The 26,097-nt window shown below is 63.9% G+C and overlaps 1 protein-coding gene across 1 annotated transcript in view; it reads left to right on the top strand.

Moving 5' to 3' along the window:
• Window positions 1-26,097, top strand: part of RYR1 (ryanodine receptor 1) — a 159,959-nt gene that overhangs the window by 23,344 nt on the left and 110,518 nt on the right. Inside the window, 15 exon segments of the mRNA XM_058859886.1 lie at window positions 406-541; window positions 1,288-1,383; window positions 2,454-2,572; window positions 3,727-3,860; window positions 5,024-5,265; window positions 6,218-6,410; window positions 9,782-10,001; window positions 11,694-11,798; window positions 13,276-13,379; window positions 14,191-14,274; window positions 15,703-15,862; window positions 17,365-17,512; window positions 19,418-19,629; window positions 23,172-23,346; window positions 24,554-24,762. Coding sequence (XP_058715869.1) covers window positions 406-541; window positions 1,288-1,383; window positions 2,454-2,572; window positions 3,727-3,860; window positions 5,024-5,265; window positions 6,218-6,410; window positions 9,782-10,001; window positions 11,694-11,798; window positions 13,276-13,379; window positions 14,191-14,274; window positions 15,703-15,862; window positions 17,365-17,512; window positions 19,418-19,629; window positions 23,172-23,346; window positions 24,554-24,762 — 2,337 coding nt within the window.

Raw genomic sequence — 26,097 nt, 5'->3', positions numbered from 1 at the left:
GGTCCCAGTTTGGGGGTCCCAGGAGAGTTCAGGGGTCCCAGTTTGGGGGTCCCAGTTTGGGGGTCCCAGGAGGGTTCAGGGGTCCCAGTTTGGGGGTCCCATCCGGGGGTCTCCCGCAGGGGATGCTGACCCTGGTCCCAGGAGGGTTCAGAGGTCCTGGGGGGGTTCAGGGGTCCCAGGGGGGTTCAGGGGTCCTGGTTTGGGGGTCCCAGGGGGATTCAAGGGTCCTGGGGGAGTTCAGGGGTCCCGGTTTGGGGGTCCCATCCGGGGGCTCCCGCAGGGGATGCTGACCCTGGTGCCAGGGGAGGTTCAGGGGTCCTGGGGGGGTTCAGGGGTCCCAGTTTGGGGGTCCCAGGGAGGTTCAGGGGTTCCAGTTTGGGGGTCCCATCCGGGGGTCTCCCGCAGGGGATGCTGACCCTGGTGCTGAGCTGCATCGACCGCCTGAGCGCCTACAGCACCGCGGCGCAGTTCGGGGAGGCCGCGGGGGAGGAGGCGGCGGCCGCCTGGAAGGAGATCGTCAACCTGCTCTACGAGCTGCTGGGTGAGCCTGGGGGGCAGATATGGGGCGCTGTGGGGCAGATATGGGGCACTGTGGGGCAGATATGGGGCGCTGTGGGGCAGATATGGGGCACTGTGGGGCAGATATGGGGCACTGTGGGGCAGATATGGGGTGTATGGGGCAGATACGGGGGGCTGTGGGGCAGATATGGGGTGTATGGGGCAGATATGGGGCGCTGTGGGGCAAATATGGGGGGCTGTGGGGCAGATATGGGGGGTTATGGGGCAGATATGGGGTGTTGTGGGGCAGATGTGGGGTGTATGGGGCAGATATGGGGAGCTGTGGGGCAGATATGGGGTGTATGGGGCAGATACAGGGGGTTATGGGGCAGGATTGGCTGTCTGTGGGGCAGATGTGAGGTGCTATGAGGTGTTACAGGGTCAGGGCTGTTCTATGGGGCAGGGCCATGAGCTGTATGGGGTCAGAGCTGTCTGTGGGTCAGAGCTGTGCTATGGGGCAGGGCTATGGGCTGTGCTGTGGGTCAGGGCTGTCTGTGGGTCAGAGCTGTCTGGGTCAGAGCTGTGCTATGGGGCAGGGCCATGAGCTGTATGGGGTCAGAGCTGTCTGTGGGTCAGAGCTGTGCTATGGGGCAGGGCTATGGGCTGTCTGTGGGTCAGGGCTGTGCTATGGGGCAGGGCTGTGGGCTCTCTGTGGGTCAGAGCTGTGCTATGGGGCAGGGCTGTGCTATGGGGCAGCCGTGGGTCGCTGACCCCCCGTGTGCCCCCCAGCCTCGCTGATCCGAGGGAACCGAGCCAACTGCGCCCTGTTCTCCACCAACCTGGACTGGCTGGTCAGCAAACTGGACAGGCTGGAGGCCTCCTCGGGTCAGTGGGGCAGCCGTGGGGCAGCTGTGGGGCTGGGGGGATATCTGTGGGGCTGAGACCCCTCCTATGGGGCTGAGACCCTTCCTGTGGGGCTGAGACCCCTCCTATAGGGCTGGGGGGGGGTTTCTGTGGGGCTGAGACCCCTCCTGTGGGGCTGGGGGGGATCTCTGTGGGGCTGAGACCCCTCCTATGGGGCTGGGGGGGGGTTTCTGTGGGGCTGAGACCCCTCCTGTGGGGCTGAGACCCGTCCTATAGGGCTGGGGGGGGGTTTCTGTGGGGCTGAGACCCCTCCTGTGGGGCTGGGGGGGATCTCTGTGGGGCTGACACCCCTCCTGTGGGGCTGGGGGGGATCTCTGTGGGTCTGGGATCTCTCCCGTGGGTCTGGGATCTGTGCTATGGGTCTGGACCCCTGTGCTGTGGGTCTGGGGTCTGTGCTATGGGTCTGAGCCGCGCTATGGGGCTGACCCTCGCTATGGGGCTGCCCCACACGGCAGGGATCCTGGAGGTCCTGTACTGTGTGCTGTGGGTCTGGGGTCTGTGCTGTGGGTCTGGGGTCTGTGCTGTGGGTCTGACCCTCGCTATGGGTCTGAGCCGCGCTATGGGGCTGCCCCACACCGCAGGGATCCTGGAGGTCCTGTACTGTGTGCTGTGGGTCTGGGGTCTGTGCTGTGGGTCTGACCCTCGCTATGGGGCTGCCCCACACCGCAGGGATCCTGGAGGTCCTGTACTGTGTGCTGTGGGTCTGGGGTCTGTGCTGTGGGTCTGGGGTCTGTGCTGTGGGTCTGACCCTCGCTATGGGGCTGCCCCACACCGCAGGGATCCTGGAGGTCCTGTACTGTGTGCTGTGGGTCTGGGGTCTGTGCTGTGGGTCTGGGGTCTCTCCTGTGGGTCTGGGGTCTGTGCTATGGGGCTGACCCTCGCTATGGGTCTGACCCTCGCTATGGGGCTGCCCCACACCGCAGGGATCCTGGAGGTCCTGTACTGTGTGCTGTGGGTCTGGGGTCTGTGCTGTGGGTCTGGGGTCTCTCCCGTGGGTCTGACCCTCGCTATGGGGCTGCCCCACACGGCAGGGATCCTGGAGGTCCTGTACTGTGTGCTGATCGAGAGCCCCGAGGTGCTCAACATCATCCAGGAGAATCACATCAAGTCCATCATCTCCCTCCTGGACAAGCACGGCCGCAACCACAAGGTGGGGAGGGGCTCAGGTGTCCCCAGGTGTGTCCAGGTGTCCCCAGGTGTCCCCAGGTGTCCCCAGGTGTCCCCAGGTGTGTTCCAGGTGTTCCCAGGTGTTCCCAGGTGTGTCCAGGTGTGTTCCAGGTGTCCCCAGGTGTCCCCAGGTGTGTCCAGGTGTGTCCCCAGGTGTCCCCAGGTGTCCCCAGGTGTGTTCCAGGTGTGTCCAGGGGTGTCCCCAGGTGTCCCCAGGTGTCCCCAGGTGTCCCCGAGTGTGTTCCAGGTGTCCCCAGGTGTCCCCAGGTGTGTTCCAGGTGTCCCCAGGTGTCCCCAGGTGTGTCCCCAGGTGTCCCCAGGTGTCCCCGGGTGTGTTCCAGGTGTGTTCCAGACTGGGTTCTAGATCGTTCTAGATTGGGTTCTAGACTAGGTTCTAGATCGGGTTCTAGAACGTTCTAGACTCGGTTCTAGAGTGTTCTAGATCAGGTTCTAGATCGTTCTAGACTCGGTTCTAGAGTGTTCTAGACTGGGTTCTAGACTGGGTTCTAGACAGGTTCCAGGTGTCCCCAGGTGTCCCCAGCTACACTCAGGTGTGTCCCCAGGTGTCCCCAGCTGTCCCCAGGTGTCCCCAGGTACACTCAGGTGTCCCCAGGTCTCTGCAGGTACACTCAGGTGTGTCCCCAGGTGTCCCCAGGTGTCCCCAGGTGTCCCCAGGTGTGTCCCCAGGTGTCCCCAGCTGTCCCCAGGTGTCCCCAGGTACACTCAGGTGTGTCCCCAGGTGTCCCCAGGTGTCCCCAGGTACACTCAGGTGTGTCCCCAGCTGTCCCCAGGTGTCCCCAGGTACACTCAGGTGTGTCCCCAGCTGTCCCCAGCTGTCCCCAGGTGTCCCCAGGTACACTCAGGTGTGTCCCCAGCTGTCCCCAGCTGTCCCCAGCTGTCCCCAGGTACACTCAGGTGTGTCCCCAGGTGTCCCCAGGTGTGTCCCCAGGTGTCCCCAGGTGTCCCCAGGTGTCCCCAGGTGTGTCCCCAGCTGTCCCCAGGTGTGTCCCCAGCTGTCCCCAGCTGTCCCCAGCTGTCCCCAGGTGTCCCCAGGTGTCCCCAGGTACACTCAGGTGTGTCCCCAGGTGTCCCCAGCTGTCCCCAGGTGTCCCCAGGTACACTCAGGTGTGTCCCCAGGTGCTGGACGTGCTGTGCTCGCTGTGTGTCTGTAACGCCGTGGCCGTGCGCTCCAACCAGAACCTCATCACCGAGAACCTCCTGCCCCGCCGCGACCTCCTGCTGCAGACCGGCATGGTCAACTACGTCACCAGGTGGGATTTGGGGGGGTCCCTGAAGAATTTGGGGGGGTCTGGGGGTCCCTGGGGCATTTGGGGGGTCCCTGAGGCATTTGGGGGGTCGTGGGGTTGGGAGTTTTGAGGTTTCGGGGAGGTTTCAGGTGGTGTTGAGGTGCTCCTGGAAGTTCTTGAGATGTTTCTGGAAGAACTTGTGGTGTCTGGGGTCTCCCCGGGGGATTTGGGGGGGGTCCCGGGGGTCCCTGAGGCATTTGGGGGGTCCCTGAAGAATTTGGGGGGGGTCCGGGGGTGGGGAGTTTGCCGGATTTGGGGTCTCAGTGCAGGATTTGGTGTCTCACTGTGGGATTTGGGGCTCTCTGTGCAGGATTTGGGGGTGTCAGGATGGGATTTGGGGTTATCAGGATGGGATTTGGGGTGTCAGGATGGGTTTTGGGGTGTCAGGATGGGATTTGGGGTTATCAGAGGGGGATTTGGGGGTCTCACTGCCAGATTTGGGGTTATCAGTGCAGGATTTGGGTTCTCAGGGCAGGATTTGGAGCTCTCACTGCAGGATTTGGGGTTGTCAGGATGGGTTTTGGGGTTGTCAGGATGGGTTTTGGGGTTGTCAGGATGGGATTTGGGGTTATCAGGGGGGGATTTGGGGTGTCAGGATGGGATTTGGGGTTCTCAGGATGGGATTTGGGGTTCTCAGTGCAGGTTTTGGGGGGGTCTCACTGCCAGATTTGGGGGTCTCAGTGCAGGATTTGGGGTCTCAGTGCAGGTTTGGGGGTCTCAGGATGGGTTTTGGGGATCTCAGGATGGGATTTGGGGTTCTCAGTGCAGGTTTTGGGGGTCTCACTGCCAGATTTGGGGTCTCAGGATGGGATTTGGGGTTATCAGTGCAGGTTTTGGGGTATCAGGATGGGATTTGGGGTCTCAGTGCAGGTTTTGGGGGTCTCAGGATGGGTTTTAGGGTATCAGGATGGGATTTGGGGTTGTCAGGATGGGATTTAGGGTATCAGGATGGGATTTGGGGGTTCTCAGTGCAGGTTTTGGGGGTCTCACTGCCAGATTTGGGGTGTCAGGATGGGTTTTGGGGTTCTCAGTGCAGGTTTTGGGGTTCTCAGTGCAGGTTTTGGGGGGTCTCACTGCCAGATTTGGGGGTGTCTCACTGTGTGATTTCCCCACCCCACGTGTCGCAGCGTGCGTCCCAACCTGTTTGTGGGGACGGCTCCCGGCTCCACGCAGTTCCGCTGCTGGTACTTCGAGGTGGCCGTGGAGCGGGCGCTGCCCTTCGTCACCGCCGTGCCCACCCACCTGCGGGTGGGCTGGGGGGCTGCGGGGGGCTTCCGGCCCGCCCCGGGCGGGGGCGCGGGCTGGGGGGGCAACGGCGCCGGAGACGACCTCAACTCCTTCGCCTTCGATGGATTGCACCTGTGGACAGGTGAGGGTGGGGAGCAGCACCTGTGGGACACAGCATGGGACACCCTGGGACCCCATTGGGACCCACTGGGACCACCCATGGGACACAGCCTGGGACCCCCTGACCACCCTGGGACCCCCTGGGACCACCCGTGGGACACAGCATGGGACACCCTGGGACCCCATTGGGACCCCCTGGGACCCCCTGGGACCCCCTGGGACCCCCTGGGACCACTGGGACCACCCTGGGACCACCCGTGGGACACAGCCTGGGACCCCCTGTCCACCCTGGGACCCCCTGACCACCCTGGGACCACCTGTGGGACACAGCCTGGGACCCCCTGGCCACCCTGGGACCCCCTCCTCAGCCCTGAGCCCACTGGGACCCCCTTGGGACCCCCTGACACCACTGGGACCCCCTGGGACCCCCTCTTCAGCCCTGAGCCCCCTGGGACCACCCGTGGGACACAGCCTGGGACCCCCTGACCCCCCTGGGACCCCACTGGGACCCCTGTGTCCCCCCAGGGGGTGTCCCCAAGGCCGGGCTCTGGCCGAGGGGGACGTGGTCAGCTGCTGCCTGGATTTGGGGGTCCCCCTGACCCCCCTGACCCCTGTGTGACCCCCTGACCCCTCTGTGACCCCCTGACCCCTCTGTGTCCCCCCAGGGGGTGTCCCCAAGGCCGTGGCGTCCCCCCAGCGCCGGGCTCTGGCCGAGGGGGACGTGGTCAGCTGCTGCCTGGATTTGGGGGTCCCCCTGACCCCTCTGTGACCCCCTGACCCCTCTGTGACCCCCTGACCCCTGTGTGACCCCTGTGTCCCCCCAGGGGGTGTCCCCAAGGCCGTGGCGTCCCCCCAGCGCCGGGCTCTGGCCGAGGGGGACGTGGTCAGCTGCTGCCTGGATTTGGGGGTCCCCCTGACCCCTGTGACCCCCCCTGACCCCTCTGTGACCCCCTGACCCCTCTGTGTCCCCCCAGGGGGTGTCCCCAAGGCCGTGGCGTCCCCCCAACGCCGGGCTCTGGCCGAGGGGGACGTGGTCAGCTGCTGCCTGGATTTGGGGGTCCCCAGCGCCTCTTTCCGCCTCAACGGGGCCCCCGTCCAGGGCGTCCTCGAGGGCTTCAACCTGGACACGCTCTTCAGCCCCGTGGCCAGCTTCTCGGCCGGGGTCCGGTGAGGGGGGGACACCCCGAAATTGGGGAGGGGGGCACGTGGGGGGGTGTGGGGAGGGGGCTGGGGGACTCTAAAATGGGGGCTGGGGGCTGTGAAATGGAGGCTGGGGGCTCTGAGATGGGTCTGGGGGCTGTGAAATGGGGGCTTGGGGCTGTGAAATGGGGCTGGGGGCTGTGAAATGGGGCTGGGGGCTCTGAGATGGGGTCTGGGGGCTGTGAAATGGGGTCTGGGGGCTGTGAAATGGGGGCTGGGGGCTCTAAAATGGGGCTGGGGGCTGTGAAATGGGGCTGGGGGCTGTGAAATGGGGTCTGGGGGCTCTGAAATGGGGCTGGGACCCCTGAAAGGGGGTCCTGCTGGGGGGGCGTGGTCTGTGGTGTCTGTGGGGTTTCTCTGGGGTCTCTATGGGGTCTCTGTGGGGTCTCTGTGGGGTTTCTGTGGTGTCTGTAGGGTCTCTATGGGGTCTGTAGGGTCTCTATGGGGTCTGTGGGGTCTCTTGGGGGTCTGTAGGGTCTCTATGGGTCTCTATGGATCTGTAGGGTCTCTGTTGGTCTCTGTGGGGTCTGTGGGGTCTCTGTGGGGTCTGTAGGGTCTCTGTTGGTGTCTGTGGGGTCTCTGTGGGGTCTGTGGGGTCTCTATGGGTCTCTATGGGGTTTCTATGGGTCTCTGATGTCTCCATGGCTCCCATACCCCCCCCAGGCTGCGTTTCCTGCTGGGGATGGTCTGTGGGGTCTCTATGGGTCTCTATGGGTCTCTATGGGGTCTGTGGGGTCTATAGGGTTTCTGTAGGGTTTCTATGGGTCTCTGATGTCTCGGTGTCCCCCAGGCTGCGTTTCCTGCTGGGGGGCCGTCACGGCGAGTTCCGTTTCGTGCCCCCTCCCGGTTACGCGCCGTGTGCCGAGGCGCTGCTGCCCCGCGAGCGGCTGCGGCTGGAGCCGCTGACGTCCTACAGGGGCTCTGCGCCCCCCGGGAATGGGGCTGGGGGGTCTCTATGGGGTCTGGGGGGTCTCTATGGGGTCTGGGGGTCTCTATGGGGTCTGTGTAGGGTCTCTATGGGGTCTGTGTAGGGTCTCTATGAGTCTCTATGGATCTGTAGGGTCCATAGTGTCTGTAGGGTCTCTATTGGTCTTTATAGGGTCTGTAGGGTCTGTAGGGTCTCTATTGGTCTCTGTGGGGTCTCTGTGGGTCTCTGTAGGGTCTCTATTGGTATCTATGGGGTCTGTAGGGTCTCTGTGGGGTCTGTGGGGTCTGTAGGGTCTCTATTGGTTTCTCTGGGGTCTGTGGGGTCTCTACGGGGTCTGTAGGGTCTCTATGGGGTCTGTAGGGTCTGTAGGCTCTCTGTTGGTCTCTATGGGGTCTGTGGGGTTTCTACTGGTTTCTATGGGGTCTGTGGGGTCTCTATTGGTCTCTATGGGGTCTGTGGGGTCTCTATGGGGTCTGTGGGGTCTATAGGGTTTCTGTAGGGTTTCTATGGGGTTTCTATGGGTCTCTGATGTCTCGGTGTCCCCCAGGCTGCGTTTCCTGCTGGGGATGGTCTGTGGGGTCTCTATGGGGTCTGTAGGGGTCTCTTTGGGGTCTATGGGGTCTCTATGGGGTTTCTATGGGGTCTCTGACGTCTCGGTGTCCCCCAGGCTGCGTTTCCTGCTGGGGATGGTCTGTGGGGTCTCTATGGGGTCTGTGGGGTCTCTTTGGGGTCTATGGGGTCTCTATGGGGTCTGTGGGGTCTCTGGGGTCTCTCTGGGGTCTCTATGGGGTTTCTATGGGTCTCTGATGTCTCGGTGTCCCCCAGGCTGCGTTTCCTGCTGGGGATGGTCTGTGGGGTCTCTATGGGGTCTGTAGGGGTCTCTTTGGGGTCTATGGGGTCTCTATGGGGTTTCTATGGGTCTCTGATGTCTCGGTGTCCCCCAGGCTGCGTTTCCTGCTGGGGATGGTCTGTGGGGTCTCTATGGGGTCTGTAGGGTCTCTAGGCTCTCTGTTGGTCTCTATGGGGTCTCTATGGGGTCTCTATGGGGTCTGTGTGGTCTCTATGGGGTTTCTATGGGGTTTCTATGGGTCTCTGATGTCTCCCTGGCTCTCGGTGTCCCCCAGGCTGCGTTTCCTGCTGGGGATGGTCTGTGGTGTCTCTATGGGTCTCTATGGGGTCTGTAGGGTCTGTAGGCTCTCTGTTGGTCTCTATGGGGTCTCTATGGGTCTCTATGGGGTTTCTATGGGTCTCTGACGTCTCAGTGTCCCCCAGGCTGCGTTTCCTGCTGGGGGGCCGTCACGGCGAGTTCCGTTTCGTGCCCCCTCCCGGTTACGCGCCGTGTGCCGAGGCGCTGCTGCCCCGCGAGCGGCTGCGGCTGGAGCCGCTGACGTCCTACAGGGGCTCTGCGCCCCCCGGGAATGGGGCTGGGGGGTCTCTATGGGGTCTGGGGGGTCTCTGTGGGGTCTGTGTAGGGTCTCTATGGGGTCTGTGTAGGGTCTCTATGGGGTCTGGGGGGTCTCTATGGGGTCTGTGTAGGGTCTCTATGAGTCTCTATGGAGCTGTAGGGTCCGTAGTGTCTGTAGGGTCTCTATTGGTCTCTATGGGGTCTGTGGGGTCTGTAGGGTCTCTATTGGTTTCTGTGGGGTCTGTAGGGTCTCTATGGGTCTCTGTGGGGTCTGTGGGGGCTCTGTGGGTCTCTGTAGGGTCTCTATGGGTATCTATGGGGTCTGTAGGGTCTCTGTAGGGTCTGTAGGGTCTCTATTGGTTTCTGTGGGGTCTGTGGGGTTTCTACTGGTTTCTATGGGGTCTGTGGGGTCTCTATGGGGTCTATGGGGTCTCTATGGGGTCTGTAGGATCTCTGTGGGTCTCTATGGGTCTCTATGGGGTCTCTATGGGGTTTCTATGGGTCTCTGAGATGTTTCCATGGCTCCCACCCCCCCCAGGCTGCGTTTCCTGCTGGGGATGGTCTGTGGGGTCTCTATGGGTCTCTATGGGTCTCTATGGGGTCTCTATGGGGTCTGTGGGGTCTATAGGGTTTCTGTGGGGTTTCTATGGGGTTTCTATGGGTCTCTGATGTCTCCCTGGCTCTCGGTGTCCCCCAGGCTGCGTTTCCTGCTGGGGATGGTCTGTGGGGTCTCTATGGGTCTCTATGGGGTCTGTAGGGTCTCTATGGGGTCTGTGGGGTCTCTATGGGTCTCTCTGGGGTCTCTATGGGGTTTCTATGGGTCTCTGATGTCTCGGTGTCCCCCAGGCTGCGTTTCCTGCTGGGGATGGTCTGTGGGGTCTCTATTGATTTCTATGGGGTCTGTGGGGTCTCTATGGGGTCTGTGGGGTCTATAGGGTTTCTATGGGGTCTCTATGGGGTTTCTATGGGTCTCTGAGATGTCTCCATGGCTCCCACCCTCCCCAGGCTGCGTTTCCTGCTGGGGGGCCGTCACGGCGAGTTCCGTTTCGTGCCCCCTCCCGGTTACGCGCCGTGTGCCGAGGCGCTGCTGCCCCGCGAGCGGCTGCGGCTGGAGCCGCTGACGTCCTACAGGGGCTCTGCGCCCCCCGGCAGCCGCAGCCTCCTGGGGCCCAGCCGCGCCCTGCCCCACACCGCATTCACCCCCTGCCCCGTGGACACCCAGCAGGTCAGGAACGGGGGGCTGGGGGGGATTGGGGAGGGGTTTGAGATGGGGTTTGGGGGGTTTGGGGGGGATTGAGGGGGTTAGAGTGGGGTTTGGGGTGAGGTTTGGGGGGGATTGGGGGATTGGGGAGGGGTTTGGGGGGTTTGGGGCTGGGATCGGGGGGTTTGGGGGATTGGGGAGGGGTTTGGGGGGATTGGGGGGGATTGGGGAGGGGTTTGGGGGGTTTGAGATGGGGTTTGGGGGGTTTGAGATGGGGTTTGGGGGGATTGGGGTGGGGTTTGGGGGGTTTGAGATGGGGTTTGGGGGGATTGGGGGGGTTTGGGGAGGGGTTTGGGGGGTTTGAGATGGGGTTTGGGGGGTTTGTGGTGAGGTTTGGGGGGGATTGGGGGGGATTGGGGAGGGGTTTGGGGGGGGGATTGAGGGGGTCGGAGTGGGGTTTGGGGGGTTTGAGATGGGGTTTGGGGGGATTGGGGTGGGGTTTGGGGGGATTGGGGGGGTTTGGGGAGGGGTTTGGGGGGGATTGAGGGGGTTGGAATGGGGGTTGGGGGGGGATTTAGGGGGTTGGAATGGGGTTTGGGGGAATTGGGGTGGGGTTTGGGGGAGTTGGGGGGAGTTGGGGATGGGGTTTGGGGGGTTTGAGATGGGGTTTGGGGGGTTTGGGGGGGATTGAGGGGGTTGGAGTGGGGATTGGGGGGGTTTGAGGGGTTTGGGGGGATTGGGGGGATTGGAGAGGGGTTTGGGGGGTTTGAGGTGGGGTTTGGGGGGGTTGGGGGGAGTTGGGGGGTGTTGGGGATGGGGTTTGGGAGGTTTGAGATGGGGTTTGGGGGGTTTGAGATGGGGTTTGGGGGGGATTGAGGGGGTTGGAGTGGGGTTTGGGGGGATTTGAGGGGTTTGGGGGGTTTGGGGGGATTGGGGAGGGGTTTGGGTGGTTTGAGGTGGGGTTTGGGGGGTTTGGGGGCAGTTGGGGATGGGGTTTGGGGGGATAGGGGAGGAGTTTGGGCGGGGATTTAGGGGGTTGGAATGGGGTTTGGGGGGATTGGGGTGGGATTTGGGGGGGGATTTAGGGGGTTGGAGTGGGGTTTGGGGGGATTGGGGAGGGGTTTGGGGGGATTGGGGTGAGGTTTGGGGGTTTGAGGTGGGGTTTGGGGGGATTGGGGGGGATTGGGGATGGGGTTTGGGGGGATTGGGGAGGGGTTTGGGGGGATTGGGGAGGGGTTTGAGGGGTTTGGGGGGATTGGGGAGGGGTTTGGGGGGTTTGGGGTCGGGACTGGGGGGATTGGAGTGAGGGGGATTGGAGTTTGGGGGGTTTGGGGGGTTTGGGGTGAGGTTTGGGGGGGATTGGGGAGGGGTTTGAGGGGATTGGGGTGAGGTTTGGGGGGTTTGAGATGGGGTTTGGGGGGATTGGGGAGGGGTTTGGGGGGTTTTGGGGGGGATTGAGGGGGTTGGAGTGGGGTTTGGGGGGATTGGGGAGGGATTGGGGGGATTGGGGTGGGGTTTGGGGGGAGTTGGGGATGGGGTTTGGGGGGATTGGGGTTGGGATCCGGGGGTTTGGGGGGATTGGGGTGAGGTTTGGGGGGTTTGAGATGGGGTTTGGGGGAATTGGGGTGGGGTTTGGGGGGATTGGGGTTGGGACTGGGGGAATTGGGGGGTTTTTTGGGGGGTTTTGGGGGTCCAACGCCCCCTTTTCCCCCCCAGATCGTGCTGCCCCCACACCTGGAGCGCATCCGGGAGAAGCTGGCGGAGAACATCCACGAGCTCTGGGCCCTGACCCGCATCGAGCAGGGCTGGACCTACGGGCCTGTGAGTGGGGGACCCCAAAATCCCCCTGGGGAACCCCAAAATTCACCCCAAGAACCCCAAAATCCCCCCAGAGAACCCCAAAATCCACCCTGGAGCCCCAAAATCCCCCTGGGAACCCCAAACCCCCAAAACCCACCCTGAGCTCTGGGCCCTGACCCGCATCGAGCAGGGCTGGACCTACGGGCCTGTGAGTGGGGGACCCCAAAATCCCCCTGGGGAACCCCAAAATTCACCCCAAGAACCCCAAAATCCCCCCAGAGAACCCCAAAATCCACCCTGGAGCCCCAAAATCCCCCTGGGAACCCCAAACCCCCAAAACCCACCCTGAGCTCTGGGCCCTGACCCGCATCGAGCAGGGCTGGACCTACGGGCCTGTGAGTGGGGGACCCCAAAAACCCCCTGGGGAACCCCAAAATTCACCCCAAGAACCCCAAAATCCACCCTGGAGCCCCAAAAGGTGTTTTTGGGGTGCTCAGGAGGTGTTTTTGGGGTCCCCCAGGCTTTGATTCCTGGTTTCAGTGGGGGCTCCTTTCAGGGGTTCCCAAAGTTTGTGTCCATTTTTGGGGGGGTTCCCAAAGTTTGGGTCCATTTTTGGGGGTCCCTTTTTTGGGTGGGGGTCCCTTGAGGGGGTCCCCGTGTTCAGGAGGTGTTTTTGGGGTGCTCAGGAGGTGTTTTTGGGGTGCCCCAGGTTTTGATTTCTTTCAGGACATCCTTGGCTGCAGTGGGGGCTCCTTTTGGGGCTTCCCAAAATTTGTGTCCATTTTTGGGGGTCCCTTTTTTGGGTGGGGGTCCCTCGAGGGGGTCCCCGTGTTCAGGGGGTGTTTTTGGGGTGCTCAGGAGGTGTTTTTGGGGTGCTCAGGAGGTGTTTTTGGGGTCCCCCAGGTTTTCCATTGATCCCTGCTTTCAGTGGGGGCTCCTTTCAGAGGTTCCCAAAATTTGTGTCCATTTTTGGGGGGGTTCCCAAAGTTTGTGTCCATTTTTGGGGGTCCCTTTTTTGGGTGGGGGTCCCTCAAGGGGGTCCCCGTGTTCAGGAGGAGTTTTTGGGGTGCTCAGGAGGTGTTTTTGGGGTGCTCAGGAGGTGTTTTTGGGGTCCCCCAGGTTTTGATTCCTTTGATCCCTGCTTTCAGTGGGGGCTCCTTTCAGAGGTTCCCAAAATTTGGGTCCATTTTTGGGGGTCCCTTTTTTGGGGAGGGGTTCCTCAAGGGGGTCCCCGTGTTCAGGAGGTGTTTTTGGGGTGCTCAGGAGGTGTTTTTGGGGTGCTCAGGAGGTGTTTTTGGGGTGCCCCAGGCTTTGATTCCTGGCTGCAGTGGGGGCTCCTTTTGGGGCTTCCCAAAGTTTGGGTCCATTTTTTGGGGGGGTTCCCAAAGTTTGTGTCCATTTTTGGGGGTCCCTTTTTTGGGTGGGGGTCCCTCGAGGGGGTCCCCGTGTTCAGGAGGTGTTTTTGGGGTGCTCAGGAGGTGTTTTTGGGGTGCCCCAGGTGCGGGATGACGTGCAGCGCCTGCACCCCTGCCTGCTGAGCTTCCACAGCCTCCCCGACCCCGAGCGCAGCTACAACCTCCAGATGTCGGGGGAGACCCTCAAGTGAGGGGGGGTCCTGCAAATTTGGGGGTGTCCCCCCCCTCTTTGGGGGTGTCCCTGGTTTGGGGAGGAGTTTTTGGGGTATCACCCCAAAATTGAGTGGGTTTGGGGGTTCCCTCTCTGAGCCTGGGGGGGATTTTTGGGGTGGGGGATTTGGGGGGGATTTTGGGGGGGGGATTTTTGGGCTGGGGGATTTGGGGGGGATTTTTGGGGTGGGGGGGATTTTTGGGGTGGGGGATTTGGGGGGGGATTTTTGGGGTGGGGGGGATTTTTGGGGTGGGGGATTTTGGGGGGGGTTTTTGGGGTGGGGGATTTGGGGGGGATTTTTGGGGTGGGGGGATTTTTGGGATGGGGGATTTGGGGGGGATTTTTGGGGTGGGGAGATTTTGGGTGGGGGGGATTTTGGGGTTCGTGTCCCCAAAACAGGCTGGGAGGGATGGGCGAGGTTTGGGGTCCTCCCTGTAGTTGGGGGGGCTGGATTTGGGGGGGCAAGGGGGGCTTTGAGGGGTGGGAGATTTGGGGGGGGAGATTTGGGGGTGCTGATTTTTGGGGGTCTCTTGGGGGTGGGAGATTTGGGGGTACTGATTTGGGGGTGCTGATTTTTGGGGGGCTTTAGGGGGTGCTGATTTTTGGGGGGCTTTGAGGGGTGGGAGATTTGGGGGTGGGAGATTTGGGGGTGCTGATTTGGGGGTGCTGATTTTTGGGGGTCTCTTGGGGTGGGAGATTTGGGGGTGGGAGATTTGGGGGTGCTGATTTTTGGGGGGCTTTGAGGGGGTGGGAGATTTGGGGGTGCTGATTTTTGGGGTGTCCCCAGGACGCTGCTGGCCCTGGGCTGCCACGTGGGGATGGCGGATGAGAAAGCCGAGGAGAACCTGAAGAAAATCAAACTGCCCAAAACGTGAGTTTGGGGGGGCTCTGGGGGGGTCTGGGGGGGTCTGGGGGGGTCTGGGGGTTTGGGGGGATCCCAATTTGGGGGGTGGATCCCAGTTTGGGGGGGTCTCTGTAGGGGCCATTCCAGTTTGGGGGTCCCAGTCTGGGAAATCCCAGTTTTGGTGTCCTGGGGGAGCTTCTGGGGGGTCCTTCCAGGGGTCCCCCGTGGGTGGGGGGAGTTCTGGGGGTCTTGGGGTGCCCCATGGGGGTCTCAGGGTGCCCCTGGGGGGGTCCCTCAGGTGTGTCCCCACCTGTCCAACAGGTGAGGGTTGGTTTGGGATGTCCCAGTTTGGTTTGAGATGTCCCAGTTTGGAGACCATCGAGGGGCTTTGGGGGATCTTTGTTGGGGTCCCCATGGGTGGGGGGAGTTCTGGGGGTCCCAGGGTGTCTGTGGGGGTCTCAGGGTGCCCCTGGGGGTCCCTCAGGTGTGTCCCCACCTGTCCAACAGGTGAGGGATGGGTTGGGATGTCCCAGTTTGGGTTGGGATGTCCCAGTTTGGGTTGAGATGTCCCAGTTTGGAGACCATCGAGAGGGTTTGGGGGATCCTTGTTGGGGTCCCCATGGGTGGGGGAAGTTCTGGGGGTCCCAAGGTGTCTGTGGGGGTCTCAGGGTGCCCCTGGGGGTCCCTCAGGTGTGTCCCCACCTGTCCAACAGGTGAGGGTTGGGTTGGGATGTCCCAGTTTGGGTTGGGATGTCCCAGTTTGCGTTGGAATGTTCTGGTTTGGAGACCATCGAGGGGTTTGGGGGGTCCTTCCAGGGGTCCCCCATGGGTGGGGGGAGTTCTGGGGGTCCCAAGGTGTCTGTGGGAGTCTCAGGGTGCCCCTGGGGGTCTCAGGGTGTGTCCCCACCTGTCCAACAGGTGAGGGTTGGGTTGGGATGTCCCAGTTTGGGTTGGGATGTCCCAGTTTGGAGACCATCGAGGGGCTTTGGGGAGGGTTTGATGGGTTCCCTGTGGGTGGGGGGTCCTGGGGTGCCCCATGGGGGTCTCGGGGTGCCCCTGGGGGGTCCCTCAGGTGTGTCCCCCCCATCCCCACCTGTCCAACAGGTGAAGTTTGGGTTGGAACGTTCTGGTTTGGAGACCATCGAGGGGCTTTGGGGAGGGTTTGATGGGTTCCCTGTGGGTGGGGGGTCCTGGGGTGCCCCATGGGGGTCCCAAGGTGCCTGTGGGGGTCTCTGGGTGCCCCTGGGGGGTCCCACAGGTGTGTCCCCACCTGTCCAACAGGTGAAGTTTGGGTTGGAATGTTCTGGTTTGGAGACCATCGAGGGGTTTGGGGAGGGTTTGATGGGTTCCCTGTGGGTGGGGGGTCCTGGGGTGCCCCATGGGGGTCTCGGGGTGCCCCTGGGGGGTCTCAGGGTGCCCCTGGGGGGTCCCACAGGTGTGTCCCCCCCTCTCCAGGTACACCATGTCCAACGGGTACAAGCCAGCACCGCTGGACCTGTCTCACGTCCGGCTGACCCCGGCCCAGCTGACGCTGGTGGATCGACTGGCCGAGAACGGCCACAACGTCTGGGCTCGGGACAGGGTCCAGCAGGGCTGGACCTACAGCACCACCCAGGTGGGGACCCCAAAACCCCGCTGAGAGCCCCCCAAATCCTGCCAAGAGACCCCCACCCACCCCAGAGCCTGCCAAGAGACCCCCACCCACCCCTGAGCCTGCCAAGAGACCCCCACCCACCCCAGAGCCTGCCAAACCCTCCCAGGGACACCCAAACCCACCCAGGGTGTCCCCAGCAGGGCTGGACCTACAGCACCACCCAGGTGGGGACCCCAGACCCTGCTGAGAGACCCCCAAATCCTGCCAAGAGACCCCCACCCACCCCAGAGCCTGCCAAGAGACCCCCACCCACCCCAGAGCCCCCCAAACCCTCCCAGGGACACCCAAACCCACCCAGGGTGTCCCCAGCAGGGCTGGACCTACAGCACCACCCAGGTGGGGACCCCAAAACCCCGCTGAGAGACCCCCAGACCCCACTGAGAGACCCCCACCCACCTCAGAGTCCCCAAAACCCCGCTAAGAGACCCCCACCCACCCCTGACCTCCCCAAACCCACCCATTGTCCCCAGGGTGTCCCCAGGGTGTCCCCAGGGTGTCCCCACACCCCCAGGGCTGTCCCCATGTCCCCAGGGTGTCCCCAGGCCCTGACCCCGCTGTCCCCAGGGTGTCCCCAGGGTGTCCCCAGGGTGTCCCCAGGGTGTCCCCAGGCCCTGACCCCGCTGTCCCCAGGGTGTCCCCAGGGTGTCCCCAGGGTGTCCCCAGGGTGTCCCCAGGCCCTGACCCCGCTGTCCCCAGGGTGTCCCCAGGCCCTGACCCCCTGACCCCGCTGTCCCCGTGTCCCCAGGGTGTCCCCAGGGTGTCCCCACACCCCCAGGGTGTCCCCAGGGTGTCCCCAGGGTGTCCCCAGGCCCTGACCCCGCTGTCCCCGTGTCCCCAGGGTGTCCCCAGGGTGTCCCCAGGGTGTCCCCAGGGTGTCCCCAGGCCCTGACCCCGCTGTCCCCGTGTCCCCAGGATGTCCCCAGGGTGTCCCCAGGTGTCCCCAGGGTGTCCCCAGGGTGTCCCCAGGCCCTGACCCCGCTGTCCCCGTGTCCCCAGGGTGTCCCCAGGGTGTCCCCACACCCCCAGGGTGTCCCCAGGGTGTCCCCAGGCCCTGACCCCGCTGTCCCCAGGGTGTCCCCAGGCCCTGACCCCCTGACCCCGCTGTCCCCGTGTCCCCAGGGTGTCCCCAGGGTGTCCCCACACCCCCAGGGTGTCCCCAGGGTGTCCCCAGGGTGTCCCCAGGCCCTGACCCCGCTGTCCCCGTGTCCCCAGGGTGTCCCCAGGGTGTCCCCAGGGTGTCCCCAGGGTGTCCCCAGGGTGTCCCCAGGCCCTGACCCCGCTGTCCCCGTGTCCCCAGGATGTCCCCAGGGTGTCCCCAGGTGTCCCCAGGGTGTCCCCAGGGTGTCCCCAGGCCCTGACCCCGCTGTCCCCGTGTCCCCAGGGTGTCCCCAGGGTGTCCCCACACCCCCAGGGTGTCCCCAGGGTGTCCCCAGGCCCTGACCCCGCTGTCCCCGTGTCCCCAGGACATCAAGAACAAGCGGAACCCTCGGCTGGTCCCCTACAACCTCCTGGACGAGGGGACCAAGGCCACCAACCGCGAGAGCCTGTGCCAGGCCGTGAGGACCCTCCTGGGCTACGGCTACAACATCGAGCCCCCCGACCAGGAGACACGTGAGTGGGGGCCAGGGGACACCTGGGGACACCTGGGGACATGTGGGGACACCTGGGGATCTTCTGGGGACCTTCTGAGGACAGCTGGGGACACCTGGGGACAGCTGGGGGCATCTGGGGACATCTGGGGGACAGCTGGGGACAGCTGGGGACACCTGGGGACAGCTGGGGGCATCTGGGGACATCTGGGGGACAGCTGGGGACACCTGGGGACAGCTGGGGACAGCTGGGGACACCTGGGGACAGCTGGGGACACCTGGGGACAGCTGGGGATCTTCTGGGGATCATCTGGGGACCTTCTGAGGACAGCTGGAGACAGCTGGGGACACCTGGGGACATGTGGGGGGCATCTGGGGACATCTGGGGACACCTGGGGACAGCTGGGGATCATCTGGGGAGCTTCTGGGAGGGTTTGGGAGGTCCCCTGACCAGGAGACACGTGAGTGGGGGCCAGGGGACACCTGGGGACAGCTGGGGACATCTGGGGACACCTGGGGACATCTGGGGACATCTGGGGATCTTCTGGGGACCTTCTGAGGACCTTCTGAGGACACCTGGGGATAGCTGGGGACAGCTGGGGATCTTCTGGGGACAGCTGGGGACACCTGGGGACAGCTGGGGGCACCTGGGGACACCTGGGGACATCTGGGGATCTTCTGGGGATCATCTGGGGACCTTCTGAGGACACCTGGGAACAGCTGGGAATCTCTGGGGGCATCTGGAGACAGCTGGGGACACCTGGGGACATCTGGGGATCTTCTGGGGATCATCTGGGGACCTTCTGAGGACAGCTGGGGACAGCTGGGGACAGCTGGGAATCTTCTGGGGACAGCTGGGGACAGATGGGGGCATCTGGGGACACCTGGGGACAGCTGGGGATATCTGGGGATCTTCTGGGGATCATCTGGGGACCTTCTGAGGACACCTGGGGACAGCTGGGGACACCTGGGGACAGCTGGGGGACAGCTGGGGACATCTGGGAATCTTCTGGGGATCATCTGGGGACAGCTGGGGACAGCTGGGGACACCTGGGGATCTTCTGGGGACAGCTGGGGACACCTGGGGACACCTGGGGACATGTGGGGGCATCTGGGGACATGTGGGGGCATCTGGGGACATCTGGGGACACCTGGGGACAGCTGGGGACATCTGGGGATCTTCTGGGGACCTTCTGAGGACCTTCTGAGGACACCTGGGGATAGCTGGGGACAGCTGGGGACAGCTGGGGGGCAGCTGGGGACATCTGGGGACATCTGGGGACATCTGGGGACACCTGGGGACAGCTGGGGGCATCTGGGGACAGCTGGGGACAGCTGGGGACACCTGGGGACAGCTGGGGACATCTGGAGGCATCTGGGGACCTTCTGAGGACATCTGGGGGCATCTGGGGACCTTCTGGGAGGGTTTGGGAGGTCCCCTGAGCAGGAGATGCATGAGTGGAGGCTCAGGGGTGCTCTGGGGACGTTTTGGGTCTCTCTGGGTGCAGTTTTTGGGGTTCAATGTCCCATTTTTGGGGTTCAATGTCTCATTTTCGGGGTGCTGACCCCCCATCTCCCCCCCAGCCTCGCAGGGGTCAGTTCCCGGGGGTCCCCGCGCCCCCCGGCCGCGGCTGTTCCGTGCAGAGCGCAGCTCTGGGTGCTCTCTGGGTGCTCTCTGGGTCTCTCTGGGTGCAGTTTTTGGGGTCCCTGGGTGCAGTTTTTGGGGTGCTGACCCCCCGTCTCCCCCCCAGCCTCGCAGGGGTCAGTTCCCGGGGGTCCCCGCGCCCCCCGGCCGCGGCTGTTCCGTGCAGAGCGCAGCTCTGGGTGCTCCTGGGTCTCTCTGGGTGCAGTTTTTGGGCTCTCTGGGTGCAGTTTGGGTTTCTCTGGGTGCAGTTTTTGGGGTGCTGACCCCCCATCTCCCCCCCAGCCTCCCAGGGCTGTGTCCCCGGGGGTCCCCGCGCCCCCCGGCCGCGGCTGTTCCGTGCAGAGCGCAGCTCGGCCGTGCGCAGTGGCCGTTGGTATTTCGAGTTCCAGGCCGTCACCCCCGGCGAGATGCGCGTGGGGTGGGCACGGCCCGGGCTGCGCCCCGACACCGAGCTGGGCTCCGACGACATGGCCTTCGTCTTCAACGGCCACAGGGTGAGCACGGGGGACATTGGGGACATTGGGGACACTGGGGACATTGGGGGACATGGCCTTCGTCTTCAACGGCCACAGGGTGAGCACAGGGGACACCCAGGGGACATTGGGGACACTCAGGGACATGGGGGGGACACTCTGACGACGTGGCCTTCGTCTTCAACGGCCACAGGGTGAGCACAGGGGACACTGGGGACACTCAGGGGACATTGGGGACACTCAGGGGACATGGGGGGACATGGCCTTCGTCTTCAACGGCCACAGGGTGAGCACGGGGGGACATTGGGGACACTGGGGACACTCAGGGGACATTGGGGACACTCAGGGGACATGGGGGGACATGGGGGGACATGGCCTTCGTCTTCAACGGGCACAGGGTGAGCACAGGGACACTCAGGGGACATTGGGGACACTGGGGACACTCAGGGGACATTGGGGACACTCAGGGGACATTGGGGACACTCAGGGGACATGGGGGGACATGGCCTTCGTCTTCAATGGCCACAGGGTGAGCATGGGGGGACACCCAGGGGACATTGGGGACAATGGGGACACTCAGGGGACATTGGGGACACTCAGGGGACACTCAGGGGACATTGGGGACACTCAGGGGACACTCAGGGGACACTCAGGGGACATTGGGGACACTCAGGGGACATGGGGGGACACTCAGGGACATGGGGGGGACACTCTGACGACATGGCCTTCTTCTTTAACGGGCACAGGGTGAGCACAGGGGACATTGGGGACACTCAGGGGACATTGGGGACACTGGGGACATTGGGGACACTCAGGGGACACTCAGGGGACATTGGGGACACTCAGGGACATGGTGGGACATGGCCTTCGTCTTCAACGGCCACAGGGTGAGCACGGGGGACACTCAGGGGACATTGGGGACACTCAGGGACATGGGGGGGACACTCTGACGACATGGCCTTCGTCTTCAACGGCCACAGGGTGAGCATGGGGGACACTGGGGACATTGGGGACATTGGGGACACTCAGGGACACTCAGGGAACATTGGGGACACTCAGGGACACTCAGGGGACATGGCCTTCGTCTTCAACGGGCACAGGGTGAGCATTGGGGACACTGGGGACATTGGGGACACCCAGGGGACATTGGGGACACTCAGGGGACATTGGGGACATGGGGGGACATGGCCTTCGTCTTCAACGGCCACAGGGTGAGCATGGGGGGACACTGGGGACACCCAGGGGACATTGGGGACACTCAGGGGACATTGGGGACATTGGGGACACTCAGGGGACATGGGGGGACACTCTGACGACATGGCCTTCGTCTTCAACGGCCACAGGGTGAGCACAGGGGACACCCAGGGGACATTGGGGACACTGGGGGGACACTGGGGGGACATGGCCTTCGTCTTCAACGGCCACAGGGTGAGCATGGGGACACCCAGGGGACACTGGGGACACTCAGGGGACATGGGGGACATGGGGGGACATGGGGGGACATGGCCTTCGTCTTCAACGGGCACAGGGTGAGCATGTGGGGACATTGGGGACACTCAGGGGACATGGGGGACACTCAGGGGACACTCAGGGGACATGGGGGGACATGGCCTTCGTCTTCAACGGCCACAGGGTGAGCACGGGGGGACATTGGGGACACTCAGGGGACATTGGGGACACTCAGGGGACATGGGGGGACATGGCCTTCGTCTTCAACGGCCACAGGGTGAGCACGGGGGGACATTGGGGACACTCAGGGGACATTGGGGACACTCAGGGCACATGGGGGGACATGGGGGGACATGGCCTTCGTCTTCAACGGCCACAGGGTGAGCACGGGGGGACATTGGGGACACTCAGGGGACATTGGGGACACTCAGGGCACATGGGGGGACATGGGGGGACATGGCCTTCGTCTTCAACGGGCACAGGGTGAGCACAGGGACACTCAGGGGACATTGGGGACACTGGGGACACTCAGGGGACATTGGGGACACTCAGGGGACATTGGGGACACTCAGGGGACATGGGGGGACATGGCCTTCGTCTTCAATGGCCACAGGGTGAGCACAGGGGACACCCAGGGGACACTGGGGACATTGGGGACACTCATGGGACATTGGGGACACTCTGGGACACTCAGGGGACACTCAGGGGACACTCAGGGGACATGGCCTTCGTCTTCAATGGCCACAGGGTGAGCATGGGGGACACTGGGGACACTCAGGGGACATTGGGGACACTCAGGGACACTCAGGGACATGGTGGGACATGGCCTTCGTCTTCAACGGCCACAGGGTGAGCATGGGGGACACTCAGGGGACATTGGGGACATTGGGGACACTCAGGGACACCCAAGGGACATTGGGGACACTCAGGGGACATGGCCTTCGTCTTCAACGGGCACAGGGTGAGCATGGGAGACACTCAGGGGACATTGGGGACACTCAGGGGACACTGGGGACACTCAGGGACATGGGGGGGACACTCCGACGACATGGCCTTCGTCTTCAATGGGCACAGGGTGAGTATGAGGGGACACCCAGGGGACATTGGGGACACTCAGGGACACTCAGGGGACATGGCCTTCGTCTTCAACGGCCACAGGGTGAGCACAGGGGACATTGGGGACACTGAGGGGATATGGGGGGACATGGGGGGGACACACAGGGACACACAGGGACACTCAGGGGACGTTTGGGCAGCCCTGGCAGTGGGGGGACATCGTGTGACCCCCATGTCCCCAATGTCCTCAATGTCCCCAGTGTCCCCAATGTCCCCAATGTCCCCAATGTCCCCAAAATCCCTGTGTGTCCCCAATGTCCCCAATGTCCCTGTGTGACCCCAATTTCCCCAATGTCCCTGTGTGACCCCAATGTCCCCGATGTCCCCAATGTCCCCAATGTCCCCGATGTCCCCAGGCCCAGCGGTGGCACGTGGGTGGCGAGTCCTTTGGCCGCTCCTGGCAGGCCGGGGACGTCGTGGGGCTCTGTGACCCCTGAGTGTCCCCAATGTCCCCAATGTCCCCAATGTCCCTGTGTGACCCCAATGTCCCCAATGTCCCCAATGTCCCCAATGTCCCCAATGTCCCCAATGTGCCTGTGTGTCCCCGATGTCCCCAATGTCCCCAATGTCCCTGTGTGTCCCCCATGTCCCCAATGTCCCTGTGTGTCCCCGATGTCCCCGATGTCCCCAATGTCCCCAATGTCCCTGTGTGTCCCCGATGTCCCCAATGTCCCCGATGTCCCCAATGTCCCTGTGTGTCCCCGATGTCCCCAATGTCCCTGTGTGTCCCCGATGTCCCCAATGTCCCCAATGTCCCTGTGTGTCCCCGATGTCCCCAATGTCCCCAATGTCCCTGTGTGACCCCAATGTCCCCAATGTCCCCAATGTCCCTGTGTGACCCCAATGTCCCCAATGTCCCCGATGTCCCCAGGCCCAGCGGTGGCACGTGGGTGGCGAGTCCTTTGGCTGCTCCTGGCAGGCCGGGGACGTCGTGGGGCTCTGTGACCCCTGAGTGTCCCCAATGTCCCCAATGTCCCCGATGTCCCCGATGTCCCCAGGCCCAGCGGTGGCACGTGGGTGGCGAGTCCTTTGGCCGCTCCTGGCAGGCCGGGGACGTCGTGGGCTGCCTCATCGACCTCGGCGAGTGCCACATGAGCTTCACCCTCAACGGGGAGGTGCTGATCGGGGACGGTGGCTCCGAGGTGGCCTTCAGGGACTTCGACGTGGGGGACGGTGAGAGAGGGGAGGGGTCCCCGCTCCGGGGGTCTCTGGGGAGGGGGGAGGGGGTGACACCCCCCCGGTGTCACCTGGGGGTGGGGTGGGGCAGGAGGGGATTGAAGCTGGGGTGGGTTTAGGGGCTCTGGGGTGGGTCTGGGGGCTCTGGGGGTGGTTTTGGGGCTCTGGGGTGGGTCTGGGGGCTCTGGGGGTGGGTCTGGGGGCTCTGGGGGTGGGTTTGGGTATCCTGGGGTGGGGCTGGGGGCTCTGGGGTGGGTCTGGGGGCTCTGGGGGTGGGTCTGGGGGCTCTGGGGGTGGGTTTTGGGGCTCTGGGATGGGTCTGGGGGCTCTGGGGTGGGTTTGGGGGCTCTGGGATGGGTCTGGGGGCTCTGGGGTGGGTTTGGGGGCTCTGGGGGTGGGTTTGGGTACCCTGGGGTGGGTTTGGGGGCTCTGGGGGTGGGTTTGGGTACCCTGGGGTGGGTTTGGGGGCGCTGGGGGTGGGTTTGGGTACCCTTGGGTGGGTCTGGGGGCTCTGAGGATGGGTTTGGGGGCACCTTGTGCTCCTTGGGGTGGGTCTGGGGGCTCTGGGGGTGGGTTTGGGGGCACCTTGTGCTCCTTGGGGTGGGTCTGGGGGCTCTGGGGGTGGGTTTGGGGGCACCCTGTGCTCCTTGGGGTGGGTCTGGGGGCTCAGGGGATGGGTTTGGGGTCTCTGGGGATGGGTTTGGGTACCCTGGGGTGGGGCTGGGGGCTCTGAGGGTGGGTCTGGGGTCTCTGGGAGTGGGTCTGGGGTCTCTGGGGTGGCTCTGGGGGCTCTGGGCTGGGTTTGGGGTGGGTCTGGGGTCTCAGTGCTGACCCCTCCCCATTTCCCCAGGCTTTGTCCCGGTGTGCAGCCTGGGGCTGGGCCAGGAGGGGCACCTGAACCTGGGCCAGGACGTGGGGCTGGGGGCTCTGGGGTGGCTCTGGGGATGGGTCTGGGGGCTCTGGGGTGGGTCTGGGGGCTCTGGGCTGGGTCTGGGGTCTCAGTGCTGACCCCTCCCCATTCCCCCAGGCTTTGTCCCGGTGTGCAGCCTGGGGCTGGGCCAGGAGGGGCACCTGAACCTGGGCCAGGACGTGGGGCTGGGGGCTCTGGGGTGGCTCTGGGGGCTCTGGGAGTGGGTCTGGGGGCTCTGGGCTGGGTTTGGGATGGGTCTGGGGTCTCAATGCTGACCCCTCCCCGTTCCCCCAGGCTTTGTCCCGGTGTGCAGCCTGGGGCTGGGCCAGGAGGGGCACCTGAACCTGGGCCAGGACGTGGGGACCCTGCGCTACTTCGGCATCTGCGGCCTCCAGGAGGGCTACGAGCCCTTCGCCATCAACATGAAACGTCCCATCGCGCTCTGGTTCAGCCACAGCCTGCCCCAGTTCATCCCAGTGCCCCCCGAGCACCCCCAGCTCGAGGTGAGGGCTCTGGGGGGGATTTGGGGGGGATTTGGGGGGGTTTGGGGGGTCCCCATCGCGCTCTGGTTCAGCCACAGCCTGCCCCAGTTCATCCCAGTGCCCCCCGAGCACCCCCAGCTCGAGGTGAGGGCTCTGGGGGGGTCTGGGGAGGGGTCTGGGGGGGATTTGGGGGGGATTTGGGGGGGTTTGGGGGGTCCCCATCGCCCTCTGGTTCAGCCACAGCCTGCCCCAGTTCATCCCAGTGCCCCCCGAGCACCCCCAGCTCGAGGTGAGGGCTCTGGGGGGGATTTGGGGGGGATTTGGGGGGGTTTGGGGGGTCCCCATCGCGCTCTGGTTCAGCCACAGCCTGCCCCAGTTCATCCCAGTGCCCCCCGAGCACCCCCAGCTCGAGGTGAGGGGTCTGGGGGGGATTTGGGGGGATTTGGGGGGGATTTGGGGGGTCCCCATCGCCCTCTGGTTCAGCCACAGCCTGCCCCAGTTCATCCCAGTGCCCCCCGAGCACCCCCAGCTCGAGGTGAGGGGTCTGGGGGGGTCTGGGGAGGGGGTCTGGGGGGGATTGGGGGGTTTGGGGGGGATTTGGGGGGGTTTGAGGGGATTTGGGGGGGTTTGGGGGGTCCCCATCGCGCTCTGGTTCAGCCACAGCCTGCCCCAGTTCATCCCAGTGCCCCCCGAGCACCCCCAGCTCGAGGTGAGGGCTCTGGGGGGATTTGGGGGGATTTGGGGGGGTTTGGGGGGTCCCCATTGCGCTCTGGTTCAGCCACAGCCTGCCCCAGTCCATGCCCGCCCCCGATGCCACCCCCAGTGCCACCTGCGGTATCCCCTCCAGTGTCACCCCTGTTGTCCCTGCCAGTGTCCCCCCTCCAGTGTTCCCCCAGTGTCCCTCCAGTGTCACCCCAGTGTCCCCCAATGTCACCCCATTGTCCCTCTCCCCAGGTGACCTGCATGGATGGCACCGCGGACACTCCCCGTGTCCCCCCAGTGTCCCCCCACTGTCACCCCAGTGTCACCCCAATGTCCCCTGTCCCCAGGTGACCCGTGTGGACGGCACCATGGACACCCCCCCGATGTCACCCCAATGTCCCCCCAGTGTCACCCCAATGTCACCAATGTCACCCTGCTGTCCCCTGTCCCCAGGTGACCCGCGTGGACGGCACCGTGGACACCCCAATGTCACCCCAATGTTCCCCCAGTGTCACCCCATTGTCCCCAGGTGACCCGTGTGGACCCCCCAATGTCACCAATGTCACCAATGTCACCCCATTGTCCCCAGGTGACCTGTGTGGACCCCCCAGTGTCACCAATGTCACTCCCAATGTCCCCTGTCCCAGGTGACCC

This window comes from Poecile atricapillus, chromosome 31 (assembly GCF_030490865.1).
Source record: "Poecile atricapillus isolate bPoeAtr1 chromosome 31, bPoeAtr1.hap1, whole genome shotgun sequence".
NCBI classification, from domain to species: domain Eukaryota; kingdom Metazoa; phylum Chordata; class Aves; order Passeriformes; family Paridae; genus Poecile; species Poecile atricapillus.
Note: the sequence above shows the minus strand (reverse complement) of the source record. Positions and strands in the feature narration are given on the sequence as shown.